The sequence below is a fragment of the Pristiophorus japonicus genome, chromosome 9 (genome assembly GCF_044704955.1).
Source record: "Pristiophorus japonicus isolate sPriJap1 chromosome 9, sPriJap1.hap1, whole genome shotgun sequence".
Classification (NCBI taxonomy): Eukaryota; Metazoa; Chordata; class Chondrichthyes; family Pristiophoridae; genus Pristiophorus; species Pristiophorus japonicus.
In genome coordinates, this window is record NC_091985.1 from 173,541,224 (window position 1) to 173,566,878 (window position 25,655).

General features: G+C 47.0%; 1 protein-coding gene across 2 annotated transcripts in view; it reads right to left on the reverse strand.

The window, feature by feature from the left end:
- The window catches only part of LOC139273335 (parkin coregulated gene protein homolog), a 436,219-nt gene that overhangs the window by 174,840 nt on the left and 235,724 nt on the right, over positions 1 to 25,655 (reverse strand). For both annotated transcript variants that reach the window (XM_070890155.1, XM_070890154.1), the window contains exon 3: positions 10,509 to 10,680. In XM_070890155.1, the coding sequence (XP_070746256.1) occupies positions 10,509 to 10,680 (172 nt within the window). The remainder of the gene's footprint in view (positions 1 to 10,508; positions 10,681 to 25,655) is intronic.

The window sequence follows — 25,655 nt, forward strand, 5'->3', positions numbered from 1 at the left end:
TAATGTGCAATGTTCCACAACAACAGATACTTTCTCATCAAACAATTGGGCATCTATGTTTTGAGCTTATTACTAAGAAATCATTGAAGACAGCTCAATGAATAAATTCTGGAAATCATAGTTTTTTTGTACAAAGAGGCAAATGTTTGCAAATAATTCTGTAGGCCCCCATTAATGACAAACAAAAGCATTAACATACAAACTCGTTCTCGTATCGCCTCCTAAGATATCTATGTGGCAACACATGATTATTCCCTTTTGTACCGATGACCTTTATGAAACATCTTCTGTTGCCTTTGTTTGACAATAATCTCACTTTTGTGAATAATAGACTGAATGACCTTTGTTTTGGGAACAAGTTAGCTGTGTTTAAAGGTAAGTATAATGTCTTTCTATAAGTAACACCTCCAGATCCAGCCCTCCTCCTGAATTCCTTAGCTTGAGAAAAGCTTACATAGAGACATTCTGATTAAACTTTGAACAAATACTTGATACATTGAACAATGCTGTCATTTAAGACGTCAAAGAATACCAACACCAATATTACAAAAGATACATTAAATTCTGAAACAATGGATTTTGTTGCAAATTGCTGCATTTCTGTATACATTTGAAAAACACTCCATTGATTGTTGCTGGTACAATAGGTTACTGACCTTTCCAATAATCTCAGTGATGAAACCATGAATAAAACAGTAACTTACTTGTAACAAACTGTACTGGATGGTGTTATGAGGAGAATATTTATAATTTTAAGAGCTCCCATATTGGTTTATAAAAATATACATAGTATCATAAAATCTGCCTCTACATACACACATTTTATATTAAAAAAAATTAAAATAAAGATTATAGATTAAAAAATCTTTACGGGAAATGTTGCATATTTAGCTCCTTTGCAATGCATGCTGAAAAACTGTGAAGTTGATTTTAACTCTACCTACTTGACAGAAACAGGGCTGTTGGGCAATTAAAAACGAGAACATTGCTTCCCTGCTTGTAACTTGACTCTTGCTCGACATTGCCGATTTTAACCTGCAGGGTTCTGCAGCAGATGAGGCTTCCACCTAAAATAAGCGGGAGCCTCATGAAGTTATGCAAATCGGGGCCCTAATATGTCAATTGTAACCGGGGTCTGAGCGGGTGTTACCACAGGTTTCCAGTCAGGCTGAAGTGGGTCCAGAGACAGACGAGGCTCTCCAAGGTAAGTGTGAAACTTTCCTTTGTGCGGCCAGCTGCTGGTTTCTCCCCCAACTGACAATTTTTTATGTATGATCCTAAACAGTGAGGATTGGCAGCCATGGAACTGTATTGGAGCAATTGGGCCTTCAGGAGAACAAGGGAGAAAATTGGTAAATGTAAAGACACAATGTTGGGGCAAAGTAGGAGGAGCTTTACTTTACACCAGACTCATCTGATCTGAGAGTAGTTGGCACAATACTGTTGCTAAAAAATGGAAAAAAGTTGTTCCATTTCATCGCAATGACATTTATCATCTCTCACCACAAACAGAAACATTATTTTTTATGGGTCTAAAACATTATTTACAAGATGTATAACATCATTTTATGTGAGGATTTTGAGTTTGAAAAACTTTATGAAATATAATTAAAGCTCATTCAAGGCAAAAATATAAAGCTAAAACAGGTTTAAAATAAATGGCTAGAAAAAATAGTTGATGCCGCTTTAAGTGTAGCATGTGTCAGATAAATTTCTTTTTAAGTCACAAGACTGAATTGTGCTAGTAAAATGTAACAGTGAATTACTGTATATGCAGCTCGGCGGGCCACATAGTTCGCATGCCTGACACGAGACTCCCAAAGCAAGTGCTCTACTCGGAACACCTACACGGCAAGCGAGCCTCAGGTGGGCAGAGGAAACGTTTCAAAGACACCCTCAAAGCCTCCTTGATAAAATGTAACATCCCCACCGGTACCTGGGAGTCCCTGGCCCAAGACAGCCCAAAGTGGAGGAAGAGCATCCGGGAGGGCGCTGAGCACCTCAAGTCTCGCCGCTGAGAGCATGCAGAAACCAAACGCAAACAGCAGAAGGAGCGTGCGGCAAACCAGATTCCCCACCCACCTTTTCCTTCAACCACTGTCTGCCCCACCTGTGACAGAGACTGTAATTCCCGCATTGGACTGTCCCTCGAAACGAGGATGACTTGCTTCCTTGCCAAAAAAGGATGAGTTCACAGGTATTTCAATGAAGGACCCAAACTACATCCTCAAGGGTGGAAGATGCTTGTGCGTGAATTTTTTTAACGTGTGGTGGCCGTTGCACACCAGCCACCACACGGGCTTGACAGAGCAAGGTCTTGGTCCAGTGGCAAGGATTACCCAGAGACCAGCTTGCTGCACGGATCTAGTGCACACACATCTTGCAGTGTGGGCTGGCCCATGCTGCCCCTGGGCCTCTGGCCCCGAACTCACGCCTTCCCTGGGCCCCGATCACATCTCTCTACAGTCTCTTGCCGCTCCTGCTGTATCTGCCCACGCTCCAATCCCGACCTGGACCTTGATGATGTCACTCTTCGCTGCCGTTGCTCTCGTGCACCAGCTCGCACTGCTCCCTGAAGTAGTATGCCTCCACGCTGCTCCCCGTGGCCTCCACGCCTCCGCGACTGTACAGCCACCTGAGAACTCACTTTTAGATTGGAAGCAAGTCTTCCTTGATTTCGAGGGACTGCCTATAATGATGATGAATGTTCACTTATTTATATGAAATAAACTGCATCAACACAAAGTAAATATTTCTGTGACAAAAAGTATTGCACATGAGAATTGCAGATTAAGCCTCTGTATTCAAATAACTAATGTAAAAGAATGTCTTGCAGCAAACTACAAAACGTGGCCCAGAAATTCCTCTGGAGGACTTCCCACAGGCAAGGCACTGCAGAATAGAAATAAAATGCGCACTTACCTTAAGCTGCGAGGCCCGCTGGAAATCCTGATGTGGAGGCCTCTCGTGACTGCGTGTCGCAGGAGTCACGTGGGCTTGGACACCCAATCACAGGTAAGTATTTTCTCATTGGTAACTTACGAATCTTCTATTACTATGAATGAGAAAACCCCAAACCGCACAAACACTACATAAAACATTTTAAAAACACCTCACACAATACACTAATAGAAATTAAAATTGTTTTACATGTATTTTAAAGAAAAAAAATTTGCCGATTTTTAAAAAAAGTTCGGGTTCGGGTTTAAAATAACATTACCTGAGTGGGCAGGGTTTTACCATAAATATGTTTTTTAAAATGTTTTTGATAGTTTTTTAAACTCTCACGCCTGTAAAAGTAGGCTATGTGCTTGCTTCTATCAGGCGCAAGAGTTTTGAAGACATTTGCCAGGTAAGATATGGGTCAATCCCGCAATCTTGCCCATACAAATGTCCTCGCTCCCAAGATGCGGAGGATCTGTCGAGCTTGAGCTTGACAGATCGGAAAAGCCAGATTTCAGCGAATGCGCATTGCACACTGCGCACTGAAAACCGGCTTCTCCGATGCCTTCCCGGGTCCGTAGAAACTTCGTACGGGCCCGGGACGTTGGAATTTCTGCCCCATTATTTTCAGCACTGTCTTTTAGGAACAAAGGAACAGGAGTTAGCCATTCAGCCCCTCGAGCCTCTTCCGCCATTCAATTAGATCATGGCTCATCTGCACCACAACTCAATTTACCTGCTTTTTCTCCATATGCCTTGATACCCTTACCCGATAGAATTCTAACGATCTCAGTATTGAACATTTCAACTGATCCAGCATCTACAGCCTTTTGGGGGAAAGAGTTGCAAACTTCCACTAGGCTTTGTGTGAAGAAGTGCTTCCTGATTTCATTTCTAAATGGCCTAGCTTGAATTTTAAGATTATGCCCTCTTGTCCTGGATTCCCCACCAGCCTGTCCTCTCAGGTGGACATAAAAGATCCCATGGCACTATTTTGAAGAAAAGCAGAGGAGCAGTTTCCTGGTCAATATTTATCCTTCAATCAACATCAATAAAACAGAATATCTGGTCATTATCACATTTCTGTTTGTGCAACCTTGCTGTGCGCAAATTGGCTGCCACATTTCCTACATTACAACAGTGACTACACGCCAAAACATGCTTCATTGGCTGTAAAGCGCTTTCTGATGTCCTGAGGTCCTAAATGGCGCTATATAAATACAAGTCTTTCTTTTTTTTTCAGAGGAAATAGTTTCTCTCTATCTACTCCATCAAATCTTTTTAAAATTTTAAACATCTCGATCAGATCACACCTCAACCTTCTAAACTCAAGGGAATAAAACCCAAGTTTATGCAACCTGTCCTCATAACGATTCAAGAGCTGGTATCAAGTCTTGATATTATTCTGGTGAATCTATGCTGTACCCTGTTTGAAAGTCAATATATCCTTGCTGAAGTATGCAATCAACATATTGAACATTAATATTTAAATTAATATTTAAATTACAGGTATCTGGTAATTTTGCAAGTGACTTCATGGCCTGGATTATCCCATTGTCAGATTTGTGGGAGGGTACTATCATCCATTAATGAGAAACCACAGCTAATCTACCACAATTTCCTCCCTGAACCCTCATTTGCCATGCAAGGCAGTTTCGAGACCAGAAAGTCATCGTTCATTCCTCCGTTGGCTTACTGCTGTTGGAATGAAGGGGGCGGGGGGATATACAGTTCTGGTGCAGCATTTAAAAAGGTTGCAGTCAGTTAAAGAGCAACATTATTTTTCAGGAAGATGGCAGAAGCAGCAGCAGCCTCCGTGATGCCAGCAGCTGGAAGGGCCCTCAAATTTGCTGATGTATCTATGGAGGGAGATGGAGCTGTCGGAAGCGAAGGCCAGGTCTATTGGGTACTGAGGGCAGAAGGCCCCATAAGAATGTGGTTCAGGCTGTGTGGAGGGAGGTAAAAGGGGGAGTGAGTGCAAACTCCATCACCCCAAGAACTGCTGCACAATGCAGAAAGAGGTTAAATGACCTCACAAAGAATCCAAGGTAAGTCAAGGCTAGTGCCAATATACACACTCTACCACTCAGACAGCATCATTCACATCCTTACCTGTCATACCCTTTCTCTCTCAGTACCTAGGTGTGAGGGAAACTCACTTCTACTATGGGCAATCTCTCCAAACACTGAAGCACCTTCTTTACTCAAAACCACTCTCTCAGCTCACAGTGTCTGCCACAAGAGCTTTTGCTCGTCTTCAAGGACACTTCATTTAATGGAATCAGGCACCTATATCTCATAATCATAACATGCCTGACTTGATACAGGGCATCCCCGGAACACTATTTAAAGGTTGCTTGCAGAGTGAAAGGCTGACTGCGCATTTTAAAGGGGAGGTTCTTTGTGAGAGAAGTATCTCATTCTGACTGGAGCTGGAACTTAGCAATGTCTTAACAGGGTAGAGAAAGAGCAGCTCGGTTCTCTAATGCAGCACTGGAGAGCTTGGTGCAGTGGGTCTATAGGAGGAGACAAGTCCTCTACCTGCAATGCACCACACCCCCATCAGTCACATGCCAACAATCTCTAGCAATCACGACTCGTACCTTACATTCATAGCTTCACCTCTCCCTCACACACTTACCCCTGTTGCAAGCCTCACACCCACATCTCACACCTTGCACACAATACCAGCTATTCAACCATGACAGGCACATTACCCAAACACATTACGCCACACTCACTGACACACTTCCATTTCTCTTGTAGACCAAGGTGGCTCACAACTGGCATGAGCAGGAGCAAACAGGTGGGGAGCAACCTGACTCAGCCGGAGGAGGCAGTTCGAGAGATAATTGGAGGAGCCGCCACTGAGGCCGTGGCAGTTGAAACATTGATGATGATGATATGCTCATATTTAATCCTTCTCGTCACATCCCACTTCGCCCTCATTCCACTATCTCTTCTCACATACAAGCTGCTGATGGTATATCTATGCACATCTTGCTTCTGCTCCCCACCCCCCCCCCACCCCTCACCACAACCCAACCCTTGTGCCTTTCTCCTTCCAGATACCCAAGAACTGTCACCAGGCTAGCCTGTGCAGTAAGAAGTAGAGGAGGAGAGTGATAGAGAAGAAGAGACACAATCACTCGATCTGATACTCCCAGGCACCAGCTCAGAAAATGGCACTGTGCGTACGTCAGACGGTAGTGTAGAGGTGGGATTGGCACATGGTGAGTGAGCGGACACAAGTGGACTGCAGCCAGGGCGGGGGGAAAGCATAGTGCAGGTGCCATTGGGGTAGCACTTCAATGCAGTATTAGAATAAGCAAAGGAACATGAAAGACATACACTCATGGAATGCAAAAGGGTGATGAGTTGACTTTGTAATGTAATATTGGAACTAATCATTTATATATTATGTTTGGAATGTTTGTTTTATGGTGGCTTTCATTTCAGCATTGTGCCCAAAAGTACGCTGTAATGTTCCGTGACAGAGGAATGGTAAGGTGAAGAATGGGGATCTGAGGTTTCATTCAGGGGAAACAGAATTTGATTATGCGCTCATCGACAGCTCGTCCAGAACAGGGATTTATAGGCTCCCTTCCTCATCTTCATTCTCTTCTTCCCTATCCTCTTCCTCCTCCTCCTCCTGAGGTGGTCGCGGAACCAGTGGCAGCAAGAGCTGTGCCCTCATGATGGCCAAGTTGTGGAGGATACAGCAGACTACCAATTGGTACACCGCTCTGGTGAGTACTAGAGAGCTCCCCCTAAGCAGTCAAGGGAGCGGAACTGCTCCTTGAGTATCCCAATGGTCCTTGTGGCAGCATGGCTGTCATTATATGATTGCTGGTCACGAGTGGTGGGGTTGCAGAGGGGAGTCATCAGCCAGGTGTAGAGCAGATAGACCTTGTCGCCTAGCAGACAACCTCAGGTTCGACATGATGGCCGGAAAATTGCAACAACAGTGGACTGGTGCAGGATGAAGGTATCATGACTGCTGCCAGGTTAGCGGGCATTCACCATCATGATGTGCTGGGGTGGTCCCACACCAACTGCACATTAAGTGAGTGGTATCCTTTGCAGTTATAGTACATCTCAACTTTGATACGTGGTGTAAACAAAGCCACGTGTGTGCAGTCGACAGTGCCCTGCACTGTGGAGAAGCCTGATATCCTGGCAAAGCCATGTGTGGACTCCTCCTGCCAAATAAGTCACTTCTCCTAGAGTACAGATCTTCTGTGACCTCTCGGATGCAGCGATGGACGACAAACTGCAAACTTTTTGCTGTGTCGCCTGTTCCCGCTGAGAAGGATCTGCTGGTGAAAAAGTTCAGGGCCATGGTTACCTTGCGGGCCACTGGCAGAGCCTGCAGTCAGAATCAGGGGAAGTCATAACGGGGAACAAAGAAATGGCAGACCAATTGAACAAGTACTTTGGTTCGGTATTCACTAAGGAGGACACAAACAACCTTCCGGATATAAAAGGGGTCAGAGGGTCTAGTAAGGAGGAGGAACTGAGGGAAATCTTTATTAGTCGGGAAATTGTGTTGGGGAAAGTGATGGGATTGAAGGCCGATAAATCCACAGGGCCTGATGGACTGCATCCCAGAGTACTTAAGGAGGTGGCCTTGGAAATAGCGGATGCATTGACAGTCATTTTCCAACATTCCATTGACTCTGGATCAGTTCCTATCGAGTGGAGGGTAGCCAATGTAACCCCACTTTTTAAAAAAGGAGGGAGAGAGAAAACAGGGAATTATAGACCGGTCAGCCTGACCTCAGAAGTGGGTAAAATGATGGAATCAATTATTAAGGATGTCATAGCAGCGCATTTGGAAAGAGGTGACATGATAGGTCCAAGTCAGCATGGATTTGTGAAAGGGAAATCATGCTTGACAAATCTTCTGGAATTTTTTGAGGATGTTTCCAGTAAAGTGGACAAGGGAGAACCAGTTGATGTGGTATATTTGGACTTTCAGAATACTTTCGACAAGGTCCCACACAAGAGATTAATGTGCAAAGTTAAAGCACATGGGATTGGGGGTAGTGTGCTGATGTGGATTGAGAACTGGTTGTCAGACAGGAAGCAAAGAGTAGGAATAAATGGATACTTTTCAGAATGGCAGGGAGTGACTAGTGGGGTACCGCAAGGTTCTGTGCTGGGGCCCCAGCTGTTTACATTGTACATTAATGATTTAGACGAGGGGATTAAATGTAGTATCTCCAAATTTGCGGATGACACTAAGTTGGGTGGCAGTGTGAGCTGTGAGGAGGATGCTATGAGGCTGCAGAGTGACTTGGATAGGTTAGGTGAGTGGGCAAATGCGTGGCAGATGAAGTATAATGTGGATAAATGTGAGGTTATCCACTTTGGTGGTAAAAACAGAGAGACAGACTATTATCTGAATGGTGACAGATTAGGAAAAGGGAAGGTGCAACGAGACCTGGGTGTCACGGTACATCAGTCATTGAAGGTTGGCATGCAGGTACAGCAGGCGGTTAAGAAAGCAAATGGCATGTTGGCCTTCATAGCGAGGGGATTTGAGTACAGGGGCAGGGAGGTGTTGCTACAGTTGTACAGGGCCTTGGTGAGGCCACACCTGGAGTATTGTGTACAGTTTTGGTCTCCTAACTTGAGGAAGGACATTCTTGCTATTGAGGGAGTGCAGCGAAGATTCACCAGACTGATTCCCGGGATGGTGGGACTGACCTATCAAGAAAGACTGGATCAACTGGGCTTGTATTCACTGGAGTTCAGAAGAATGAGAGGGGACCTCATAGAAACATTTAAAATTCTGACGGGTTTAGACAGGTTAGATGCAGGAAGAATGTTCCCAATGTTGGGGAAGTCCAGAACCAGGGGTCACAGTCTAAGGATAAGGGGTAAGCCATTTAGGACCGAGATGAGGAGAAACTTCTTCACCCAGAGAGTGGTGAACCTGTGGAATTCTCTACCACAGAAAGTAGTTGAGGCCAATTCACTAAATATATTCAAAAGGGAGTTCGATGAAGTCCTTACTACTAGGGGGATCAAGGGGTATGGTGAGAAAGCAGGAAGGGGGTACTGAAGTTGCATGTTCAGCCATGAACTCATTGAATGGCAGTGCAGGCTAGAAGGGCTGAATGGCCTACTCCTGCACCTATTTTCTATGTTTCTATGTTTCTATGCTCTGAGGCTGCAGGTCTGGTTCCAAGAGGTGGCAAAGTTCTGTGACCACCTGCTTGGTGACATGGAGCTGTTGAACACACTGCTCCCGCCATAGGTGCAGGTAGGACAAGTGCTTCCTGAAGACCCCAGGTGGATAAGGCCTCCTACTGAGAGCCCTCCCCCACCTCCTCCTCCCTCTGTGAGCAGCTTGTCTTTGCTGCCTCTACTCCATCTCCCTGACATGCTGCAACATGAGAGGGACTGCAACTAGAGCCCCCATGACTGGTGGTGTACTCAGAGACCTTCCAGTAGCAGCCAACACCTTCCCAATGTCCACCCTGCACACTTTAACAACTTTATAAATGTCTTCCAGCAACCCAGTATTGATATAAACTCTGCAAGAGCCAGTACAAGCCAAAAAATCAATTTATCTGCAAGTTGGATGTATACCTTTAAATAGCACTCAACATGTTTAGGAGAGGGCATCAAATCAGTATTACACGCTGACCGATGTCATGATTTGCCTACTCGGCATACTGTCAGCGCATGCATGTCCCTGCCCGGGCTAATGCCCTCACCAAGATGGATGCATCAGAAGTGGGCAGAAGCGAGGCAGAGGCCATTTCTTTTTAAAACTGGCCTTAACTACTGGCGCTAAGGTGCCGAATTTCGCGATCACAGGCACACACAAGGATAGTGATGGTTTTTGGTATTTTATGGTCAGGGCTGAACTTGTACAAGTAGAGCCACTCGTGAGGAGCACAAAAAAAGATGAAAATAAAATAATTTTGCTTCAGAACTTCAAGATTTTGGTTCAAAAATAATCAAATGGCCCATATCCTGGCATTATTACAACAAGGGGTGATGCAGGTCTATAACCTTTCTGGAGTGACAGTACGAATGTTTATGCTTGTGATGTTGCAAGCCGTGAGTTCCTGATCTCAGCGGGACTATTTGGGGGAATTGACAAGTGGAAGCCTTACTCTTCCTGAGATGCAGAGAGGCCCAACTGATCTGCGAGCTAACCCAGGCTGTTCTTGCACACCCCCTAGTGGATAGTAACATGCAGAATTGGAAGAGGTCAATCTGGGAATGATGTGTAAAGTTGGGAATAAACAGAAGAGATAAAAACCAAAATATCAGGGGCAATCTTTTTTTAAGTGCAATTATTAAAGCTGAAGCTCCAAATGTGAATTCAGTATAATTTATTGGTGTGATCCTTACATGGAAGGTTTTATTGGAAGAAAATACTTTTGAGACTCTCCCATTTGTACTGGCATGCCCAGCTGATGAGACCCCAGGTACTACACTAAGCAGGCTTTTCCCCAATTGTGCTGAATACCCATGGTCCCGATAGAAAAGCACTGTGCCTGTAACAAGAGGAAAATGTAAAATTCTAAAATTCAGAACCTTACTTTTTATTGGGATGATAAGCTGAGGGATAACGGGAAGGATCTTGATGCCACCATGTTCCAGCATGTCATGTATCCCCTGCCGTGCAAAGAAGTCATATGGGTGCATTGTATCACAGAGACCATCAAAGAACAGAGGCAGGTAATGGTGGTAGTCTAATTTCTCAATCTCCACCTGTAAGAAAACAATGACACCTTAAAGATATGTTTTCTTGTAATGACGAGTAAGACCAATAAAATCTATTGTTTTATGAGCTGTTTTTCAGTTACCTTTGACACATGTCTGCTTTCTCATGTTTTTTTAAGTAAATGGAATTATGTTCTAGTAATGCTCTTTCAATGAGAGTTTGTAATCATTCACCTTTAACATAATTACTCAGTGGGCCTATTTACTATTGGCTAGAAGCCACTAAATGACTCATCCATTAGCAAAGAGTCGATGCTGAATTTTTCTGATCCAGCATTTAAAGCACAAAATATTGCTATGCAATGGAAAATAGGAACAGGAGTAGGCCATTCAGCCTGTAGAACTGTTCCACCATTCAATTCGATCATGGCTCATCGATACCTCAACTCCATTTACCCACCTTTGATCCATATCTCTTGATACCCTTATCTAATAAAGGGCTCAAAATTGGCCCGCCCCTTTTTTTGGCGCACTCACTGGAGATGCGCCGCTTTTCTGCGTGGAAAAGTGCTCCGAAAAAAATCGGTCCCCACTTTGGATGCTGTCTGGCCTCTCCCGGGTCTTCGCACAGTGTGGCCAATCGGGTCGTGGGCGGAGCCAGCGTTCCGCGCTGAAAACTGTGCCGGGACGTCTGCACATGCACGTTGAAGTGTGCACGCATGCGCAGTAGCTCCTGCCCCCAGCCTCTACGTGTGCATGTTGTGGCGTGGGACCGATCATCATCATACCGGCTGCTGGTGCGTCCCGCCCCATTCCAGGCCGAGTGGCCTACCGCACAGGCCAGCCCGCTGCCTTCCCGGGCTGAAGATGAAGGTAGGGTAGGACTTACTTATTTCTATTTTTTATTTGGATATTTTGAAAAAATTATGTAAATATGTTTTATCTCTTGTGAATAGTGGTGACCATTTATCAAGCCTATTTAACTGATGCTATTGTGAAAGAAGAATATAAATGATGGAGGAACACTGAGAGAATATCTTATTTATTGAAGTAGACTTTATTTAGATAATATGGGCTCAATTTTGGCCCAGTATAATCATTGCAAACAAATAGTTGTTTAAATTAGTTGTGAGATTAGGGCAATTTAATTCAACTATCTTTTACTTCTTTTATTTTTGTAGTTTAAGCTTCCATGAATGCTTCTGTTGTATAGTAAATTAACTTTGCGAAGTTTGTCACATGATGCCCTGTATAGCTGTTTGATGCTGTTCACATTCTTTAGTTAAGTTCTGCTGGCCTCCGATGTACGTACCTGCGCTGATTTCTTACCTCTCTGCTGATTTCTTAACTCTCTGCAAGGGTTTTCTGAGTGGCCACAAGTGGCCACATACGCTGGCCTAAGTTAATTTGGAGTAACTATTAGCTGGCCAAAGTGGCCTAAATGGCCAAAACGGGTGTAGGTGGCTGGTAACGCCCCTTTTGAAAAAAAAACGAAACTAAAAAAATCCTAACTCACTTACACTGGCATAAATTGAATGTGCAAAATGGGGATTTTTAAGAGACTCCAGAAATATCAAGTTGCTCCAAAAAAACAGAGCAACTCCTGGGCAATTTTGAGCCCATAAATCTGTAAATCTCAGCCTTGAAATTTTCAGCTTTGCGTTGACCTTTGTGAGAAATAATGCTTCCTGATTTCACTCCTGAATGGCTTATTTCTCATTTTAAGATTGTGCCCCCTTGTTCTGGATCCTCACACAAGAGTAAATAGTTTCTCTGTTTCTACCCTATTGAGTCCCTTCATAATTTTAAACACCTCAATTAGATCATCCCTCAATCTATATGCAAGGGAAAACAAGCCAAGTTTATGCAAACTGTCCTCATAATTTAACCCCTCAAACCATGGTATCATTCTGGTGAATTTCCCTCCAAGGCTGTAATGTATTTGCTTCATGGGTTCTTTGCTTAAGAATTCATAGCAACACATTGCTATTAAGAACTAGTTATTTTTTAACAAAAGGTTTATTAATCACACTACACATTACCAGTTCATCCACCAGGCTCACAACTGTATACCTCATCGTAGATGAGCTAGATCCAACTGACAAGGGTTTTATTGAGTCATGTGAACATCACATGACTGGCTACGCCACTCGCAATGCAACAGCTCTACAACTATTTTTGTTGCAATACTTTAATCAAGTGCCCCTGAATAAAGGGGGGAGGGGGGCACAATCCAAAAACTTTTCAGGTGCCCCCTTGTTTTTTTGGGGGGGTGGGTTTTGAGGGCACCAAAACACAAATTATACAAGTGCCCCCTGGATAAAAGGGGGAGGCACTAAAAACCGGCAAATTAAACAAATTAACCTTTACACATTAAAATCAAATCAAAATTTGGTTGCCGGGGGTGATGATGCACTCCAGTCCCTCCGGCGCCCACATCTTGCGGAAGGCCGCGAGCGTACCAGTGGACACCGCGTGCTCCATCTCCAGGGACACCCTGGCTTGGATGTAAGCGCGGAAGAGAGGCAGGCAGTCGGGCTGAACGACCCCTTCGATTGCCTGCTGCCTGGACCGGCTGATGGCCCTCTTGGCCATGCCCAGGAGCAGACCCACGAGGAGGCCTTCTGACCTGCCCGCTCCCCTCCGCACAGGGTGCCCAAAGATCAGGAGTGAGGGACTGAAGTGCAACCAAAATTTGAGGAGCAGCCCCTTCAAATATTGGAAGAGGGGTTGCAACCTCGCACATTCAATAAAACGTGGAACACAGACTCTTCCAGGCCGCAGAAATTGCAGGCGGCCTTGGAGCCCGTGAACCGACTTAAAAACTTATTGCACGGGACTGCTCCGTGCAACACCCTCCAGGCCAAGTCCCCAATAAATAGTGGGAGGTCTCACACTTAAAGTGCACTCCATTGGGGTTTCAGGCTTGTCGCCGATGTGGAATTCCGTCTGGACGGGGGTCAATTCGGGCGGGATCTCCCCACGTGCTTGAGCCTCCTCGACATACCTAACGGAGTCAGGGCCCAGAGCTGTTTTTAGCGACTCGATGGCATTGGCCGCGCGCCGGACGTCAGACCAGTTTAGGCACCGTGTCAGCACGTCTGGCGCCACCCAGCCCGCTCCTCTGCCATCGAGCAGGTTCCTGAACCTGGTCACCTCACCAGCCACAGCCCTCTCGTCTGCCTGCCGCCTAAAACCGCGGTCGTGGAGGTACGGATTCCTGAGCAGCGGCTCCTGCAGATCAGCCGCCACTCCAGACGGTGGAGAGCTGCGCTTAGTGGTGACTCTGTTCCAGACCCTAATGAGTTTCTGGTAAAAGACAGGCAGCCCCCGCATGGTGGGCAACAGCTCTACAACTCTTTTTGGGGGGACAAAATAAACATTAGATCAAGTGCCCCCCCGATTTGAGGGACACTCCAGACACTTTTAACTGCCCTTTTTTTTTTGTGTTTTTTAAAAAAAATTTGGGGGGGCATTAAAATCATATATTTTACAAGTGCCCTTATAAAAGGGGACGGGGACACTAAAACCGGCAATTAAAACAAATTAAACTTTAAAACATATAAAATCAAATTAAAATTTGGTTGCCGGGGGTAACGATGCACTCCAGTGCCTCCGGCGCCCACCTCTCGTGGAAGACCGCAAGCCTACCAGTGGACACCGCTTGCTCCATCTCCAAGGACACCCTGGCCCGGATGTAGGTGCGGAAGAGAGGCAGGCAGTCAGGCTGAACGACCCCCTCGACCGCCCGCTGCCAGGACTGGCTGATGGCATCCTTGGCCGTGCCCAGGAGCAGTCCTACAAGGAAGCCTTCGGACCTACCCGCTCCCCTCCGCACAGGGTGCCCAACGATCAGGAGTGTGGGACTGAAGTGCAGCCAGAAATTGAGGTGCAGCCCCTTTAAATAATGAAACGGGCTGCAACCTCGTGCATTCGGTAAAAACATGGAACACGGACTCCCCTAGTCCGCAGAAATTGCAGGCGGCCTGGGAGCCCGTGAACCGGCTTAAAAATTTATTGCACGGGACTGCTCCATGCACCACCCTCCAGGCCAAGTCCCCAATAAATAGCGGGAGGATTCCTGCGTAGAGTGCCCTCCATCGGGGACCCCCGCCTCCTCCGGACGGCAAGATGGTACGTCATGGCGTGTCCGGACGGCAGACGAGGATGGCAAGGTTGAGAGTGTGCAGGAGCAGCCCGTACAGGAAACCCCTCCGCGCAGAACTGAAAGGCACGGAGGGGATTTCCCCGAGGCGGCTCAAGTTGTGAGGCACCGGCTCTCGAGGGAGGTTCCGGGGTTTGGCGCCGATGAGGAATTCCGTCCAGACGAGGGTCAGTTCGGACGGGATCTCCCCACGTGCTTGAGCCTCCTCGACGCACCTAACGGAGTCAGGGCCCAGAGCTGTTTTTAGCGACTTGATGGCATCGGTCGCGTGGCGGACGTCGGCCGAATTTAGGCGCCGTGCCAGCACGTCTGGCGCCATCCAGCCCGCTCCTCTGCCATCGAGCAGGTCCCTGACCCTGGTCACCTCGCCAGCCACAGCCTTCTTGTCCGCCTGCCACCTAAAACCGCGGTCGTGGAGGTACGGATTCCTGAGCAGCAGCTCCTGCAGAACAGCCGCCACTCCAGACGGTGGAGAGCTGCGCTTGGTGGTGACTCTGTTCCAGACCCTGATGAGTTCCTGGTAAAAGACAGGCAGCCCCTGCATGGCGGGCAACAGCTCTACAACTCTATTTAGGGGGGACAAAATAAACATTAGATCAAGTGCCCCCCCGATTTGGGGGACACTCCAGACACTTTTAATTGCCCTTTTTTAATTTTTTTTTGTTTTTTTTTTGTGTTTTTTAAAAAAAATTTTGGGGGGGGCATTAAAATCATATATTTTACAAGTGCCCTTATAAAAGGGGACGGGGACACTAAAACCGGCAATTAAAACAAATGAAACTTTAAAACATATAAAATCAAATTAAAATTTGGTTGCCGGGGGTAACGATGCACTCCAGTGCCTCCGGCGCCCACCTCTCGCGGAAGACCGCAAGCCTACCAGTGGACACCGCTTGCTCCATCTCCAAGGACACCCTGGCCCGGATGTAGGTGCGGAAGAGAGGCAGGCAGTCAGGCTGAACGACCCCCTCGACCGCCCGCTGCCTGGACTGGATGATGGCACCCTTGGCCGTGCACAAGAGCAGTCCGACAAGGAAGCCTTCGGACCTACCTGCTCCCCTCCGCACAGGGTGCCCAACGATCAGGAATGTGGGACTGAAGTGCAGCCAGAAATTGAGGTGCAGCCCCTTTAAATAATGAAACAGGGGCTGCAACCTCGTAAATTCGATAACAACGTGGAACACGGACTCCTCCAGTCCGCAGAAATTGCAGGCAGCCTCGGAGCCCGTGAACCGGCTTAAAAATTTATTGCACGAGTCTGCTCCGTGCACCACCCTCCAGGCCAAGTCCCCGATAAATAGTGGGAGGACTCCCGCGTAGAGTGCACTCCATCGGGGACCCCCGCCTCCTCCGGATGGCAAGATGGTACGTCATGGCGTGTCCGGACGGCAGACGAGGATGGCAAAGTTGAGAGTGTGCAGGAGCAGCCCGTATAGGAAACCTCTCCGCGCAGAACTGAAAGGCACGGAGAGGATTTCCCCGAGGCGGCTCAAGTTGTGAGGCACCGGCTCTCGAGGGAGGTTCCGGGGTTTGGCGCCGATGAGGAATTCCGTCCAGACGGGGGTCAGTTCGGACGGGATCTCCCCACGTGCTTGAGCCTCCTCGACGCACCTAACGGAGTCAGGGCCCAGAGCTGTTTTTAGCGACTTGATGGCATCGGTCGCGTGGCGGACGTCGGCCGAATTTATGTGCCGTGCCAGCACGTCTGGCGCCATCCAGCCCGCTCCTCTGCCATCGAGCAGGTCCCTGACCCTGGTCACCTCGCCAGCCACAGCCTTCTTGTCCGCCTGCCACCTAAAACCGCAGTCGTGGAGGTACGGATTCCTGAGCAGCGGCTCCTGCAGGACAGCCGCCATTCCAGACGATGGAGAGCTGCGCTTGGTGTGGTGACTCTGTTCCAGACCTTGATGAGTTCCTGGTAAAAGACAGACAGCCCCTGCATGGCGGGCAACAGCTCGACAAACAAGTGAGCATATTCAGAGGTGCATACATTTTAAGGCCAATATATCCTTACAGAGGTGCGGTGGCCAAAACGGAACATAGTACGTCAGATGGGGTCTGACCAAGGCTGTGTATAACTGAGAATAACTGGTGATTACATTTTGTACCTCAGCACTAGCTTTACGTGATTTGTGTATCACGACACCCAGATTCTTTTACTCTTCCATAAATCCTAACCTTTCGCCATTAAGAAAAATATTCAGATTTGTCTTTGGTGGAGCCAACATGGATAACCTCACACTTCCCGACACTGAACTCCATCTGCTACAGTTTTGTCCAGTCACTTAATCTGTCGATGTCACTTTGTAACTCTCTATCTCGCTCTCCCCCCTCCTCGCTCTCCTCTCTCTTCTCTCTCTCTCTCACTCAGAATGGGACTGGGCTGTGTGTGTGAACCGGGGACTCAGAATGGGACCGGACAGCCTTTGGGCGAGGTTGGAGATAAGTTGCTGCTATGTGTTTTTCAATTCTTTCAGTGTGTCCAGACATCTGCTGCGCCGGGTCCCTTACCTGCGCCGATTTCCTTAACTCTAGGGAAGGTTTTTCTGCAGAGGCCACATACGCTGGCCTAAGCAGAACTGGAGTAACTCTCAGCTGGCCAAACTTCTCTAAATGGCCAGAAGTGGCGTAGGTGGCTGGTTACGCCCCCTTTGGCTGAAAAAAAAACTGACTTAAAAAAATTGTAATTAACTGAGTTACACTGGTGCAAATTGATTGGGGAAACTGTTGTTTTTCAACTTGGGCCAAAAAGAGCAGCCTGCTCCAAAAAAACGGCACAAATCACTGGGGAAAATTGAGCCCAGAATCTTGAGCAGAACCTCTTCAAATGCTTTCTGGAAGTCCATATAGACGACATCCATAGGAACTCCCCTTTCTACCATGCTCGTGGTTTCCCCAAAATATTAAACTAGATAGTTAAGACACAGCTTATCCTTCACAAATCCATGCTGACTCTCGTTGATCAGCTCACATTCGTCCAATTGCTCAATCATTCAGTCCCTGATAACAGACTGCAGTAACCTCCCCACAACTGATGTTAAACTGACAGATCTGGAGTTACCAGCTTTCTCTCTCACTCTCTTCTCAAATAATGAAGTAATATTTTCATTTTTCTAATCCAAAGAAACAATTTCTGAATCTAGAGAGCTTTGGAAAATTATGACTAACACATCTGCAATTTCACCACCTTCTTTTAAAATCTGAGGGTGAAAATGATGAGGTCCTGGAGATTTATCTCTGCTGTCTGTATCCTAACTGCATGAATTGCCTCAATTATAAAATTCTCATCCTTGATTTCAAATCCCTTTGTGGCCTTGTCCCTCCCTATCTCTGTAACCTCCTCCAGCCCTACAAACCTCCAAGATCTCTGTCCTCCTCCAATCTGGCCTCTTGTGCATTCCCGATTTTCATCACTTCACCATGCCTTCAGCTGCCTAGGCCTGAAGCACTGGAATTCCCTCACAAAATCTCTCCGCCTCTCTAACACTCTCTACTCCTTTAAGACCCTCCCTAAAACATACCTCTTTGACCAAGCTTTTGGTCACCTGTTCAAGTATCTCCTCATGTGCTCGGTGTCAAATTCTGTTTGATAACGTTCCTGTGAAGTGCCTTGGTAAAGTTATACCATGGTAAAGGCGCCATACAAATGCAAGTTGTTGTTAAGTCCCACTATTTCCTCCATTATTATTTTCTTACATAATTAAATATAACAAGTTCCTCCCTATGACTTATTTTTAGGTTCCCTTGTACTGCTGGTATTTTGTCCTCTTCCTGTGAAAACAGATACAAAGTACTCCTTTAACAAGTCTGCCATTTCCTTATTATCTGTTATAGTCTCACTTCCATCTGTCTTTAATGTGTCCACATGCCCCCTTGCCATTCTCTTTCTCTTAATATATTTATTAAAAAATTTTATGTTACCGTTTGATAAGGTCCTACATGGCAGACTGCTCATGAAAGTAAAAGCCCATGGGATCCAGGGCAAAGTGGCAAGTTGGATCCAAAATTGGCTCAGAGACAGGAAGCAAAGGGTAATGGTTGATGGGTGTTTTTGTGACTGGAAGCTGTATCTAGTGGGGTTCTGCAGGGCTCAGTGCTGGGTCCCTTGCTTTTTGTGGTATATATCAATGACCTGGCCTTGAATGTTGGGGGTATGATTAAGAAGTTTGAATTGACACTAAAATAGGCTGTGTGGTTGATAATGAAGAAGAAAGCTGCGACTGCAGGAAGATATCAATGTACTGGTCAGGTGGGCAGAACAGTGGCAAATGAAATTCAACCCAATAAGTGTGAGGTAATGCATTTGGGGAGGTCTAACAAGGCAAGGAAATACACATTAAATGGTACAACATTGAAAAGTGTAGAGGAACAAAGGGACCTTGGAATGCAGGTCCACAGATCCCTGAAGGTAGCAGACCAGGTAGATAAGGTGGTTAACTTGCTTTTATTAGTCGAGTCATGGAATACAAGAGTAAGGAGGTTATGCTTGATCTGCATAAAACACTGGTTAGGCTGCACCTGGAGTAATGTGTACAATTCTGGTCACCACATTACAGGAAAGATGTGATTGCACTGGAAAGGGAGCAGCGAAGATTTACAAGAATATTGCATAGACTGGAGAATTTTGGCAATGAGGAAAGATTGGAGATGCTGGGTCTGTTTTCTTTGGAACAGAGGAGGCTGAGGGGAGACCTGATTGAGGTGTATAAAATTATGAGGGGCCTAGTTAGAGTGGATAGGAAGGACCTGTTTCTCTTGGCAGAGGGGGCATAGATTTAAAGTAATTGGGGCGAGGTTTAGAGAAGATATGAGGGGTAACTTCTTCACCCAGAGGATGGTGGGGGTCTGGAATTCACTGCCTGAAAGGGTGGTACAGGCAGAAACCTTCACCACATTAAAAAAATACTTGGATGTGCACTTGAGGTGCCGTAACCTACAGGGCTATGGACCAAGAGCTGGAAAGTGGAATTAGGCTGGATAGCTCTTGGTCGGCTGGCTCGGACACGATGGGCGAAAATGGCCTCCTTTCGTGCTGTAAATTTCTATGATTCTAATGCATTTGGGGAGGACTAATAAGGCAAGAGAATAAATAATAAATGGTAGGACACTGAGAAGTGTAAAGGAACAGGGAGACCTTGGAGTGCATGTCCACAGATCCCTGAAGGTAGCAGGACAGGTAGATAAGGTGGTTCAGAAGGCATACGGGATACTTGTCTTTATTAGCCAAGGCATAGAGTATAAAAGCAGGGAAGTTATGCCTGCACTGTATAAAACACTAGTTAGGCCACAGCTAGAGTACTGCATGCAGTTCTGGTCACCACATTCCAGGAAAGATGTGACTGCACTAGAGAGGGTACAGAGGAGATTTACGAGGATGTTGCTGAGACTGGAGAATTTTAGCTATGAGGAAAGATTGGATATACTAAGGTTGTTTTCTTTGGAACAGAGGAAGCTGGAAGACCTAATTGAGGTGTAAAAAATTATGAGGGGCCTAGATAGCATGGATAGGAAGGACCTATTTCCCTTAGCAGAGGGCATAGATTTAAAGTCAGTGGTAGGAGGTTTAGAAGGATTTGAGGAGAAATTGTTTCACCCAGAGGGTGGTGTGGGTCTGCCTGAAAGGGTAGTAGAGGCATGCTGTGGACTGTCTTTGTTGCTCGTCCATTGGCAGTGGTGTGGGTGACATTTCATACTCTTCTTCAGGTTCCTCCGTGTCTATGGTGAACCTTTTCTTTACTTGGTCCAAGTGTTTGCGGCATATCTGCCCATTGTTTAGTCTGACCATTATGACCCTATTTCCTTCTTTGCCAATTACTGTGCCTTCAAGCCACTTGGGTCCCAAAGCATGGTTAAGAACAAATACCGGGTCATCCATTTCTATACACCTCCCCCTTGAGTTTCGATCATGGAGCTCGGTTTGGGACTGGCGCTTGCCCTCAACAATGTCTGCCAAGGCTGGGTGAATGAGGGACAGCCGCGTCTTAAGCATGCATTTCATGAGGAGTTCCGCTGGCGGGACTCCCGTGAGCGAGTGCGGGTGGGACCTGTAGGCCAGCAGGAGGCGTGATAGGTGGTACTGAAGGGAGGGTCCTTGGATGCGTAGCATGCCCTGCTTTATGACTTGGACAACACGTTCCGCCTGGCCATTGGTAGCCGGCTTGAGCGATGCTGTCCAGACGTGTTTGATACCATTGCCCGACATAAACTCCTGGAATTCGTGGCTGGTGAAACACGGGCCATTGTCGCTGACCAGGATGTCTGGCAAGCCGTGGGTCGCGAAAACCGTACGCAGACTTTCCACGGTGATGGGTGTCGTGCACGAGTTTAATATGATGCACTCGATCCATTTCGAGTATGCATCGACGACGATCAGGAACATTTTCCCCATGAACGGGCCCGCATAGTCTACGTGAATACGTGACCATGGCCTGGTGGGCCAGGGACACGGGCTGAGTGGGGCCTCCCTGGGGGCATTGCCCAGCTGGGCACAAGTCATGCACCTGTGAACTCAGTGTTCCAGGTCTGAGTCAATCCCCGGCCACCATACATGTGACCGGGCAATGGCCTTCATTAACACGATGCCAGGGTGCTCACTGTGGAGTTCCCTGATGAACGATTCCCTTCCTTTCTGGGGCATGACTACCCAGTTGCCCCATAGCAGGCAGTCGGCTTGGATGGAGAGCTCATCCATCCGTCTCTTAAACGGTCTGACCTCCTCGAGGCACGCCCCGTGTGAGGGCGCCCAATCCCCAGTCAGAACACATTTCTTTATCATGGATAGGAGGGGGTCTCTGTTGGTCCAGAGTTTGATCTGGCGGGATGTGATGGGGGAGCCTGCGGTGTCAAAAGCCTCAACGGCCATGACCATCTCAGCGCTTTGCTCCGATGCCCCCTCAGTGATGGCCAGTGGGAGCCTGCTGAACGCATCAGCGCAATTTTTGGTGCCTGGCCGGTGCCATATGGTGTAGTCATACGCAGCCAGCGTGAGAGCCCATCGCTGTATGCGAGCTGACGCATTGGCATTGACAGCCTTGCTGTCGGACAACAGGGATGTTAACGGCTTGTGGTCCGTTTCTAGCTCGAACCATCTACCGAAAAGATACTGGTGCATCTTTTTCACACAGTAAACACAAGCGAGTGCTTCCTTTTTGACAATGCCGTATCCACGCTCTGCCTGGGAGAGTGACCTGGAGGCATAAGCCACCGGTTGGAGTCGGCCGTCATCGTTGCCCTGCTGCAACACACACCCAACCCCGTAGGATGATGCATCGCACGTTAAAACCAGTTTTTTACAGGGGTCATACAAAGTCAACAGTTTGTTAGAACACAGCAGGTTCCTCGCCTTATTGAAAGCCCGTTCTTGACAGTCTCCCCAAAGCCATTCACAACCTTTATGCAGGAGCATGTGTAACGGCTCCAACAATGTGCTTAAGTTCGGCAGAAAGTTCCCGAAATAGTTCAAAAGTCCGACGTGTTGCCGGGCCTGGGCGCCCAGCAGATCGCCTCCGTTTTTGATTCAGTGGGCCGGATCCCATCTGCGGCAAACCTCCTGCCCAAAAACTCGATCTCTGGGGCCAAAAACACACACTTGGCCTTTTTCAGCCGCAAGCCTACCCAGTCCAGTTGGCGTAGCACCTCCTCCAGTTTGTGGAGGTGTTCCTCGGTGTCTCGACCCGTTATAAGGATGTCGTCTTGGAATACGATTGTTCCAGGAATGGATTTGAGCAAGCTTTCCATGTTTCTCTGAAAGATAGCTGCCTCCAGGCGAATGCCAAACGGACACCTGTTGTAGATAAATAATCCCTTGTGCGTCGTGATGGTAGTCAGAAGCTTGGATTCTTCAGCCAGTTCCTGAGTCACGTAGGCCGAAGTGAGGTCCAACTTCGTGAACAGCTTGCCACCTCCCAGCGTGGCAAAAAGATCCTCCGCTCTCGGGAGCGGGTATTGGTCTTGCAGTGACACGCGGTTGATGGTGGCTTTGTAGTCGCCACAAATCCTGACCGAGCCATCTGCTTTAAGGACAGGAACGATGGGACTTGCCCAGTCGCTGAATTCAACGGCCGAAATTATCCCCTCTCTGAGCAGCCTGTCCAATTCACTTTCAATTTTCTCACGCATCACATACGGCACCGCTCTGGCTTTGTGGTGCACTGGTCTGGCGTCCGGAGTGATGCGCATCACTACTTTGGAGTCCTTGAATATTCTGACACTGGGTTGAAACAGTGACCCAAATTTTTGTAGGACCTGTGAGCATGAACTTCGCTCCACAGATGAAATGGCGTGCACATCCCCCCATTTCCAATTCATCTCGGCTAGCCAACTCCTCCCCAAGAGCGCGGAGCCATTTCCCGGGACGATCCAGAGTGGCAGCCAGTTCTGTGATCCATTATGCGTTACCACCAAGTTTGCACTGCCTAGCACTGGGATGATCTCTTTGGTGTACGTCCGTAGCTGCGTGTCAATGCGTTCCAGTTTGGGCCTGCTAGCTCTGTGTGGCCATAGTCTCTCAAATTGTTTGGCGCTCATAAGTGACTGGCTAGCTCCCATATCCAGCTCCATGCGTACCTGGATGCCATTCAATAAAACTTTCATCACCATAGGTGGTGTTTTAGTGTATGAGCTGTGGACGTCAGCCACATGAACCCGCTGAACTTCAGCATCCATGGCTTTTCCCCAGGCATCATCCTGCATTGCAGACCCCTCGTCTGGTTCCTCTGTCTCGCAGATTAGCCTCGCTACAGCCTTTTTGCACATCCTGGCCAAGTGTCCACTGATGTTACAAATCCTACAGGTATATTGCTGAAACCTGCAGCTTTTCGCAGTATGTCTACCCCCGCATCTCCAGCATGAGCTGAGATTGTTGTTAACAAAAGGACTGTGACCAGGCATTCCTCTCTGATTGCCCATTTGGTTGTTTCTAAGCACTCTGATGGTGGGTGTTAATGGTCCCATCGCGGGACACATTGTTTCTCGTGATGGCGTGAATTGCCGATCCCCTTTCCATTGTCCCTGTTGTGGGCCCACCCTAGAGTCTGTTGCTGCCTGGGTGGTTTCAAAATGCCCTTGCCTGCCTGCGGGGACCCGAGCCGCATTCACCATGTTAACTTCCTGGTCCATCGCCACGTTGGGACCAGGGCTGCGCACGTAAATTAGCTTGGTCTCCTCTTCCCCTGCCATGAAGGTCTGAGTTATCAATGCCGCCCCTTCTAAAGTCAAGTCCTTGGTCTCTATGAGCTTCCTGAAAATCTCGGCATGATTAATGCCCTCAATGAAGAAATCCTTAACAGCTCCCCCCTGCAGGCGTCTGTGAACTTAGAGAGACTGGCCAAGCGCCGCAGGTCCGCAACGAAGTCCGAGATGTTTTGCCCCTCCCGACACCGGTGTGTGTAGAACCAGTGCCGGGCCATGTGTACGCTACTCGCCGGCTTGAAATGCTCACTGATCAACTGGCTGAGCTCTTCAAAGGACTTGTCCGCTGGCTTTTCGGGTGCGAGCAGGTCTTTCATCAGCGCATATGTCTGTGGTCTGCAGCTGGTCAGTGGATGCGCCCTCCGCTTGTCAGCCGCTGATGCTCCCAGCCAGCCCTTCGTGACAAAGCTCTGCTGGAGTCACTCCACGAAGTCGTCCCAGTCCTCACCCACACAGTAACGTTCCTCTGTGCTACCGGTGGCCATCCTCGTGGTTCGGTGATTCCCGTTTCTCGTCACCAAATGTGGTGTCCCTGCACCTTACTACAAACTCACACGAGGCATGTACTGCAGACACAGTCACTACGTGACCTGAACCTTTATTCCCAGGACCAAGGAGTGCTGATCCTGGGTGGAACCTCCCCTTTTATACCTGGGAACCCAGGTGAGGAGTGTCTCCCACAAGTTCACCCCCTGTGGTCAGGGTGTGCATTTCTAGGGTATAAGTACAGTGTACAGGAGTTGCATGAAGGTTACAGTTACATGAAGGTTACCGTTGCATGATGGTTACATACATGACAATACCCATACTGTTTTCACTGCCTGTTTGCACTTACTGAATCCTTTCTTTCCGCTGCTGTAATGATGTATTTTTATCAATATTGTCACTCTTTCTTCTTTCCCAATTTCCCTGTCCTTTCTAAAGATCCTATAGCCTGAAATATTTAGCTCCCAATCATGCCCAGCTTGGAGCAAGGTCTCTGTAATAGTTACTACATCATACCCTTTACGCTGCATTTGTCCTTCTAACACATTTGTTTTATTTCTTATGTTATATGCATTCATGCACATAACTCTTCCTTTCTTTTTTTATATATTGTACATTAGTTATTTATTAATCTATTTCCAGAGCTAACTGATTCACCTTTAATATTACATTTTGATTAGATGAATTAAATTTTCTTTATTTCAAGTACTTTTTATTGTGTTTAGTTTAATTATTCAATTTCTATCTCTAATTGATGTCAGCTTTTATTTCTTTACTTTTTAATGTATTTACTTGTATTACTTACTTAAAGCTGCTAGTTAGGTTTATTCTCTTGCCTCTTATTTACTCATTTCTATTTTTTTTAAGAGTTTGATAAACCTTTAATTTACCATAGTGTTAAAGAGTGTATAATTGAACACTTAGCTTGCTATCCTCGGATAATTTACTTAGCACCTCCTTTACCCTCTACATCTAATTCCTGTTTTAAAAGTACTTATTCTGTTCCCAGTTCACTCTGTTAACAGCCTATTCTGCTGCGTTCTCTTCTGCTTGAGCTATGTGCTCTCGTCGGTAATTCACTCTATAAATACCTTGCCTGAACAAGTCTAACATTTAGATGACATTTGAATATAAAACTGAGCTGCTAATCAGTGAGAGAATTATGTTGCATTTATCTTAAAAT